This window comes from Pollachius pollachius (assembly GCF_949987615.1).
Source record: "Pollachius pollachius genome assembly, chromosome: 10".
Classification (NCBI taxonomy): domain Eukaryota; kingdom Metazoa; phylum Chordata; class Actinopteri; order Gadiformes; family Gadidae; genus Pollachius; species Pollachius pollachius.
In genome coordinates this window covers 864,036-873,342 of record NC_136943.1, presented here as the reverse complement: position 1 = coordinate 873,342, position 9,307 = coordinate 864,036, and the positions used below count along the sequence as shown (strand labels likewise).

At 52.1% G+C, this 9,307-nt stretch overlaps 1 protein-coding gene across 1 annotated transcript in view; it reads left to right on the top strand.

Annotated features, from left to right (window-relative positions):
- Positions 1–1,476: 1,476 nt before the first annotated feature.
- The window catches only part of gabrb2a (gamma-aminobutyric acid type A receptor subunit beta2a), a gene marked incomplete at both ends in the record, with an annotated part of 21,681 nt that continues 13,850 nt past the window's right edge, over positions 1,477–9,307 (top strand). Inside the window, 3 exons of the mRNA XM_079744814.1 lie at positions 1,477–1,550; positions 1,663–1,763; positions 2,167–2,234. Coding sequence (XP_079600940.1) covers positions 1,477–1,550; positions 1,663–1,763; positions 2,167–2,234 — 243 coding nt within the window. The remainder of the gene's footprint in view (positions 1,551–1,662; positions 1,764–2,166; positions 2,235–9,307) is intronic.

Here is a 9,307-nt window from a genome sequence, read left to right as displayed (position 1 = left end):
ACGAAGAGCACCCCATGGGCATGTGACGGAGGAGGGACCGCAACTATTCCATCTCCATCGCTCTCTCTCTCTATCGCTCTCGCTTTTTCTCTCTGTCTCTCTCTGTCTCTCTCTCTGACTTTCTGTCTTTCTCTCTCTCTCCCCCTCAGTATCTTTGTCTCTCTGTCTTTCTCTCTCTTTCCTTCCCTCTCTCCCTCTCTCCCTCTCTCCCCCTCTCCCTCTCTCCCTCTCCCCCTTTTCCCTCTCCCTCTCTCCCTTCTCCCTCTCCTCCTCTCCCCCTTTTCCCTCTCTCCCTCTCTCCCACTCTGAACAAGCACTTAGCATTTGTTCTGCACTCATCCAACAGAGGAAATGAATCAGAATGTAATTTATTTCCACATCTCGTATCTGTTCACGCCACAGAGGGTGACCACGGCCCACTTGTGCTCCAATCAGCGACTAGAAAGCTGAGCGCCATGAGAGGTTGATGCCTGGCGTGTAAATGTATACGTATATATATATATACATATATATATACTTTAGAAGTAGACCTAAAGAGGCCGTCTCATCATGGGTAGGGTGGCCCACACACACACACGCGCACACACACACGCACGCACTCGCACACGCACGCACACATGCACACACGCACACAGAAACGTATACATGTGACTAAACTCAAGCGCAAGCCTAGAAAAACATCAAAAAAGGAGGTGGATGATATAATCTATGATGGCTGGCACTGGTGGTGACGCAACAGTGAACCAATGCTTTCAGAAGCCTGCCCTCTACAGAGACACAGCTCCCACTACAGCGAGATCAAAGGCAACTTACAGAAGGCTCGCATCCCTCCTTGCGGCTTTTAAAATATGTACTCAACCTGAGAGAAGAAGGAACGCTGGGATGAGGATGATGTTGCATATACTCTGTGCCACCTCGGCTGGGGAGTTTCAGAGCCCGGCTTTGGAAAGCAATAAAAGGGTTTTGAAACATTTCACCCAAAAGGAACTTGTTTCTCCAGTTTGTTTGTGGTGTTTTTTTTAATTGTCGTTTTTTTTATTGGTCACGTGTGTGTCGGCATGATTATTTGTAAAACTTGAATTTCTGTATTTCATGACTTTAAATAAAACGTATCCCAACAGTAACACACGTCTTCTTTTGAACATTGTACTGCATGCTGTGTTTTGATTCAATTGGTCTCGGATCGATTGGCCCCTGCAATGCATTGGAAACGAAACCCAAGGTTAAAATGCAATTACATTATTGGCTATTTCCCCTCTTCCGAGCAAGATGTTTGTTCTCCACTTCGAACATTCACTTGGCCCTTTAATTTTTTTCTCTGCAATGGAAGCTGCTCATCCACATCATCAGTCTCCAGTCTTTGATCCTGGGGTAGATGCACGCATGCGCCCCTCATTGGGCTCCATGCACTGTCTGGAGTAAGTTGGATGCGCGCTTCCCTCACTCGCCTCCCGAAGCCACCTCAAAACTGTTGCGATGGGGAGGATCAGGAAAAATCACTTTGGATTTTTGATCTTTTCGTTGCTCGGGACTTTTATTCACAGCCAAAGGTAACGTGTTTTGTTTCGTATGGCGCTGGTTTGTCTCAGCAGTATTGCATTCTCTTTTCAGCGGAGTGTGTGTGGTATTTGCCAGGTATTTTACACCGTCTTCTCTCCTCAGCATCAAGGATATCAAAGACCCGAGTAACATGCCTCTGGTGAAAGACACGGTGGACAGGCTGATGAAGGGGTACGACATTCGGTTGAGGCCGGATTTCGGAGGTAAAGCAGCAGCAACCGTGGATCTGAACGTCTTGATGTGAAGACGCTGTGAGATCCTCTACACATGTTTAATGATCTGCACAACGTCTAGCGCAATCCTTTGCACGACTCGTCTCCCATAGGATGCTCCAAAGAATGTGCATTTTTGATTTATTGAAGGGTTTAATCACAATCCTCGGCGGTGACACCACCTCGATGTCTCCTAAATCCACTCCTATTTGGGCTAATAACGAATAGGCTTCAGTCAGCCCAGGCTATTTAAAATGGCTTGCGCAATCAGGCTGCCCTGCGTACATGACGAGCAGCCATGGAGTGCCCTATATGAGTCCAGACACATCTTCACGGGACTCGAACCATTAACCAGCCCGGGCATTTAATCGGTGTTTTTTTTTTTTTTACACAGGTGCGCCCGTGGCGGTGGGAATGAATATAGACATCTCTAGCATCGACATGGTGTCTGAAGTCAACATGGTAGGTGCATCTTCATGTTTTTATATGGTGGTTTTTATATATCTTGCTTTCTGTCGAAAATGAGGCATGACATGACTGTAATCAGCCCAAGTATGAAGCCCCCCCTGAACGTTTTCATACGGAGAGACCCCAGCCCCCATGGCTACAGCACGAACCCGATGTGTTTTTTTTTTTTTGGGGGGGTTGGGGTTGGGGTTGGTGTGACAGTTGATGTATCATGTAAATATGAAATGTGATATCAAATGAAAACCTCGCAATCATCATCCTCATCATCACCATCCTCCTCACCACCACCACATCCTCATCATCATCATCTTCTTCACCAGCACCAGCGCGCTCGGTCTCATCCCTGCGCGTGCAGCTCTGGTGAGCGGAGCTCCATTTGAATTCCAAACACACGCTCACTGGCGCACTGGTACGGCCCTGAGAGCGCCACGGCGCGTGTGTTTTGAACGGCTTCCCTTTTCTTTTTTTTTCCTTTCCCTTCCCCGTGTCAGCCGTCGGTGCTTTCATTTCGGTTGTCATGTCATGCCTGCAATTACGTGTATATTCTACCGGCGGGGGGGAAAAAAAGCGCATTTGCCAGTCAATTCGCGAGGACTGTTGTTCCCTCTCATGCGTTTGGGGGGGAAAGGCTCCCGCGGCATAGCGCATCATCGTCTACGTAAAGCGATCTCCCGCCTGGTGAAGATCGGGAGTGATGACGTAAATCATTTGTTAATAATACATGTCTGGTCATAGGCAGCCAGCGGAATCCTAAGTCATACACAGCAGCTGGGGGTGAGGAGGGAGAAAGTTCACCCCACTCCAGATGCCCTATTGATCGGTTCTCCCCTGCTGTTTGATCAACTTTATGAGACAGAACGTCCTGTTTCTTTTCAAGTGGCTCCCTTCTTTTTTTAAACAAGCACATTTCACGTGGTTGCTAAGCAATGGCAGAAGGGAAAGGGCATAACAACCAAACGGAGCCGGGTGTGAGCGATGTGGTGAATACTGCTCTACATCACCAAGGTTAGGGGTTCGATTTCCCTCGGGCGGGACAGCCATTAAGTGTCCCTGGAAATCACTTTGGATGAAAAAACTCAAGATCAACAACTGAAATCGAATCACGAATCCTAATCCCATCGATGGCTGGAGAGGTTTGGCTGTTCTCCCCGTTGCCTCGCGGGGGATGTCTGTGATGGTCGCACCGTCGCACCGCGTACCGCGTTCAGAGCGCCACTAAAACAGCCTCAGACCAGGTGAGCCGAGGCTGGCGGAGGAACGCACCCGGCTCCGCGGCGGCCTCCTGACAGCCAACAGACGCAGCCCGGTTGAGCAGGCAGACGGAACCGAGGGGCCCAGGGCCTCGGAGAACCGGAGAAGAACCGGGGGAGAACCGTCTTCCTCCTCCGGACGGCATTCCATCACTCGGACCCTCGACTGTCCAACCCTGAGCTCAGGGAGCACGAATCCCGTCTTGCACCCGTAAAGGGGGAATCCTCCCGTTAAGTGACGAAATCTTCATCCGGATGAATAAACGCCGAACATGGCTTTGCACAGTCCGCGTGGGCGCCATGCGCCGTGCGTCAACAGCGGGGAGGGGGGCAGGTAGCCCCCCCGTTGCTCCGAGGCCACTCAGCCCCCGAAGCCTTCCGAGGGAACCCAGCCCAGCGACGAAGGCGCAACGGCAGACCCTGAAATACATGTAAGAAAACCCCCCCCCCCCCCAAAAAAAAAACAAGGAGTCCCAAGAAAACCCAGTGTCGTCTGCAAAGAGGAGCGTAATCTCCCCGCTGCCGCTGCTGCTGCTTACGTAACATCTCTTCTTCTCATGTTCATCCCCCCCCCCCTTTGGAACGATAAAGCGATAACTGCGGTCGACGTGGTGGATTGAACGCTCCGTAATCAATAAGGGAGCGGTGTGGCTCCTGGCCGCCCCCCCCCCCCCCCCGCAGTAAGGCCGGTGACACAGCCTGGGGGGGGCCGCTGCTTTGATCTTTCTCATGAGGACAGTCTGTCTAAAGGGAGAGGAACGGGGGGGGGGGAGGACAAGGTAAGGAGTGAGATGTGGTTGGATCTCTTTGAATCTCTCTAACAGTGCGCTAAGGCGCTGGGAAGGGTTTGCGTTTTATTCCAGTCTATACCAGTGCACTGAGGGCCGGGACTATGGGGAATCTATGGGGGAATCCAGAGCTGCCACTCACTGTGTGGAGCCTCGGCGCCCCCAAGACGACTCGTTTGAGCTGCCAACACACACACACACACACACACACACACACACACACACAGAGTGGGTTTTCCTGAATCCATACGAGCGGCTATGCTGGGTTCCTCAAGATGGTGGCCGTCCTGTTTACGGTGGAAGCAGCAGCAGGCAGCAGGCGGTGAAGTGGGGCGTGTGTGCAGTGTGTCCGTTACGGGGAAGGCCTACTAGGTGAGACGGCAGACGTGTGCTCTAGGAGGGGGAGACAGCTGCATGCTCCTCTAATTAGAGGAGATGAGGAAAAAGGCTCCTGGTGAAGGAGGAGGCTGCGTTTAGCTCCGACGCGATTGGACGGTTGTTTCATTCTTTTTTCGATGGGTTGGTGCTGACTGGAGACGCACAAGCCAAGATGGAGGCACAAGCTGTTGTGCCCGATTCGTTCTTTGGTTTGTTGTTTTTTTTGTTACTGTTTGCAATGGTGTGCGTGCGTGCGTGCATGCGTGTGTGTTTGTATGTGTGTGTGTGTATGCCGGCGTGTGTTGCTGCTGCTGTAGTGTGTTTGCAGAATGGTTTCCTGTTGTGTTATAGTTCACGTGAGCCCTGGAGCCCCCCGGCCGCGGGGGGGACAGGCCTTTGGAAGAGCAAATGCCAGACATGTCGTTGGGCAGTAAACACAAAACTCTGCAGGTCATCCCCGCTCATGCTTTCACCGGCTCTACGGATGGCCGGTTATTTTGTGGTTGTTGTTGTTGTGGACAATGTCTCAGGGTCTGAGGTGCGGGGGGGGGGCGATGGGGCCGTGCCCCGGGGGTCAATGCAAAGTGTGGCACAGATGTGACATCATGACCAAGAACCAAGCTGCAGCTAACATTTTCTCACAGTCCTCCTCCTCCTCCTCCTCCTCCTCCTCCTCCTCCTCCTCCTCCTCTCCTCTCTCCTTTTCTCCCTGTTTCTGTGACTTTCCCTCCATTGTATTGCTGGTTGTTTGTCTCTGTGCCAGTAGCTTACTCTCATTCCTTGTGTGTGTGTGTGTGTGTGTGTGTGAGTGTGTGTGTGTCTGTGTCTGTTGGCGGAGGGGGGTGTCTCTCTTTTTCTTTCTTTATCTCACTCACCCTATTTTTGCTCCTGCCTAACAAACATTTGGCATCAGTCTCCATCACGATTAACCACTTAGTTGTAATTCTAATCCAACACTTGGTAACATATATTATGTATGCTAATATATGTATGGGAAAAAATACATGTATAATATACGTGTTTATATTACACACTGTGTGTGCGGTGTGTGTGTGTGTGCATTTGTGTGCGTGCACCTGTGTGTGCATGTCTGCGTGTGTGTGTGTGTGTGTGTGGGCATGTGTGGTGTGTGTCGGTTTGTGTGTGTGGGTGTGCGCGTACGTGCGTGCACGTGTTTGTGTGTGTGCGCACACGTGTGGTGTGCGTCGAACCAACCCATTGAAACCAACCCGTCCCCCTGCGCCTGTACTGTACCCGGCTGCTAATGCATGCAGAGCCACATCCCAGGCTCAGAGCGTTCCTCCGGGGAGGGGGACAGAAGGGACGGGGGTACAGGGGGGTCTTCACCGCCCGGCTGCCTGATCACAGGTACAATACCTGCGGTCGCTGGCTGGCGGGACGGGAGGAGGCGGGGCCTGTCGTACTGTATCATACCGCGCCGTGCATGCTAATTAGCGGGATGTGAATTAAAAGATTTAAACAACCAGCTGCTGCGGTTTCTGGGACGGGGGGAATTAGTGGGGCGTGAACGCCTCCCTCTATTACCGTCATTACCCCGACAAGCGCTCATTTCTTTACGTGAGTAACGGGATAACGGAGAACCGGCCCCCCCGCTGACCGTCCACGTTAGTGCGATGCCACCAGCGTCTGAGAATTAGCAACCATTTTGATCTTGTTTGTCCAAACCGATCCTGTTCCATTTTATATTCAGCGGGTGGAAAATAAGCTCGTGTTATTTTTACTCATTGTTGCTATGACAACACAGTTTTTTTTTTTTTTGGGGGGGGGGGGTGGCTTGAGGAGAGGGGGGGGGCGGTGGCGAATCACGGGGAGTCAGAGAAATCAAATCAGGTTCTCTCTCTACTTGGGAATCCTCCTCCTCCTCTCTTAGTTTGTTTATCCTAATTACTTTGTGATGTTTTATCACTTGCCATCCGGGATTTATTACTGCTTGACTCATTTAAACGTCTTCCACTAGTACAGAATAGCACAGCAAAGGCTGCGTTAAAATCAGGCTAATAAACTTAGTTCATTCAGCTCTATAGCACCCAACTCATGAGTCACATGCAGAAACGTCTCTTTTTCTACGTTACTGTTAAAGCAGGCATTCAGCACCGCAGGTGTCCTGCTTCACCCCTTTAAGTTGACCGCTCATTGACTGGCCCTCGTGCGGAGGATCTACAGCGAGGGAGAGTCTAAAGGACAGGCCGTCCGCTTGCCCGCTCCATTAAGGCTCCCATGTGCCAACGGCTTCGCTAATGCCTCTGTCAGCCTCTTCTATACTGGGGCTAAGTGGCTGCAAAACGAGCCATTGCAAACGGGTCATACAGTGGCTTCCATGTTGTTACTACCCCTCAGGGTGTGTGTGTGTGTGTGTGTGTGTGTGTGTGCGTGCGCGTGTGTGTGTGTGTGTGCATGCATTTGTGTGTGTGTGTCTGTGTGCGGCACCAAGCGACTCATTGAGGCTGCACCTCCTTCCTCCTCCCCCCTGATGTTTAAGTTAACTCGTGTACATTAACCAATCACTGAGCTCCGGCCTCTAAAGGATCGTCAACGCACTCCGACCGGCCGTCTCGCTCCAACCTCCTCCTCCTCTCCGATCCCCTAACGGAACGCCGCCCAAAACGGGAAACTACAGTGTTAGCGCGGCTAGCTAACCCTCCGCCACACCGCGGCTCCCTGTGGGGTCCTTTGCACGAAGGGCATTAGCCCTGCATTAGCCTTGCATTAGCCTTGCATTAGCCCTGCATTAGCCCTGCATTAGCCCTGCATTAGCCCTGCATTAGCCTTGCATTAGGGCATTAGCCTCGTGTCCCGTCGCCGTACTCCACACTGCGTCTGACCGGGGTGTTTCCTAGGTGCTGTTGGGTGCTGTTGGGTGCTGTTGGGTGCTGTTGGGTCCTGCTGGGTGCTGTTGGGTGCTGTTGGGTCCCGTTGGGTGCTGTTGGGTGCTGATGGGTGCTGTTGAGTCCCGTTGGGTGCTGTTGAGTGCTGTTGGGTGCTGTTGGGTGCTGTTGGGTCCTGCTGGGTGCTGTTGGGTCCCGTTGGGTGCTGTTGGGTGCTGTTGGGTCCTGTTGGGTCCTGTTGGGTGCTGTTGGGTCCTGCTGGGTGCCGCTGGGTGCTGTTGGGTCCTGCTGGGTGCTGTTAGGTGCTGTTGGGTGCTGTTGGGTGCTGTTGGGTGCTGCTGGGTGCCGCTGGGTGCTGTTGATGGATGAGGCGCGCTCCCCACTCATTGTCCTTATTAGCGTCGGATGGCGGTGCTCTGCGGGGCGGCTGCCGGCTGACAGGCTGTGACGGATGGAGAGCCTAGGCAGCCTGCTGGAGCGCCGGTGTCCGGGGCTATATGTATTTAGCACAGGGGAGAGCAGTGAGAGACAGACACACAGCGCTGTCGCTCCGCCTCCCCTGTTGTCGAGTTCGGATACGATAATGAATCGACTCCTGCGATAAACGCAACGTCGGCAGAAAGCTTAAGGCGTGCGATCGATTTTTGTGCTTTTGCTACGGAATATTTTCATTGAATTGATAGTAAGACAAACGAGATTACAATTCATGTCACGCCGGCTAGCGGGCTAGCCTTACCTGTCTGTTTTCGATTGTATTAATCAGTAGTTATTGACCACCCCTGCCCTTGAAGGTCGCGGTGGTCGCGGTGTCAGGCTCCCCCTGGGGAACACAGATTCTGGGGGTCCTGTCAGAGTCCTCATGTGGGTCTGTGAGTCTGGATGGAGAGGTCTGTAGCTGGGCTTCCATGGCTGATCCTGCCTTGTGTATTCTCCTTATCCCATCATCGTTTGCGTGTTGTTATCCAAGCCATGTTTGTATCGTTATCCCATTTCCATATCTCCTGTGCGTGCGTGTGTGTGTGTGTGTGTGTCGGTGTCTGCGTGTGTAGGTTATTTCTTTTCTCTCTACAAGATGTCTCCTGACGCCTAATGGACTGTCTCTCTGTGTGTGGGAAAGGAGCGGTGTTTCTAAGGAGTGCCGTTCACCAAGGTCGTATTGTAATCTGGTCGGCAGGAGTTACACCGCAGCACCGGGTGGTAAGCCGTTCAGCTGTTTACCACAGTCCCCGGCTGCAGCGCCATTCCTACCTTCACCCCCCCCACCATTTGTCGAAATTGGCAAGAGAGAGACGCAGCTTTGCGTGTTCGTCATATGTATGCATAAATGCGTAATTGTGCGTATATGCTGCCAAGTCATGTGTGTGTATGTGCCAGTGCGTGTGATGCAGGCATGTGTGTGTGAGTGTGCATTCGCGTGTGTGGGCGTGTGTTTGTGTGCCCGTGCCTGGGTATGCAGGCACGTGTGTGTGTGTGTGTGTGTGTGTGTGTGTGTGTGTGTGTATATGTTTATGTGTATGTGTATGTTTGCTTGTGTGTCTGTGCATGTTTGTGTGTGTGTCTTTGTATGTTTGTGTGTGGATGTATGTATGTGTGTGTGTGTGTGTGTGTGTGTGTGTGTGTGTGCATAGGCGTGTGCGTCTGTGTTTGTGTGCATAGGCGTGTGCGTGTTGCCATTGTTGGGAGCTCACTGTGTTCTAATCGTATTAGTTCAGGGACCTATTTTCTCCGTTGCCTCTACATGGCTGCGATGCCGCCTTCCCTCCTAGCAATTAAGAGAGGAGGAGAGAGGAGGCGAGAAGGAGAGA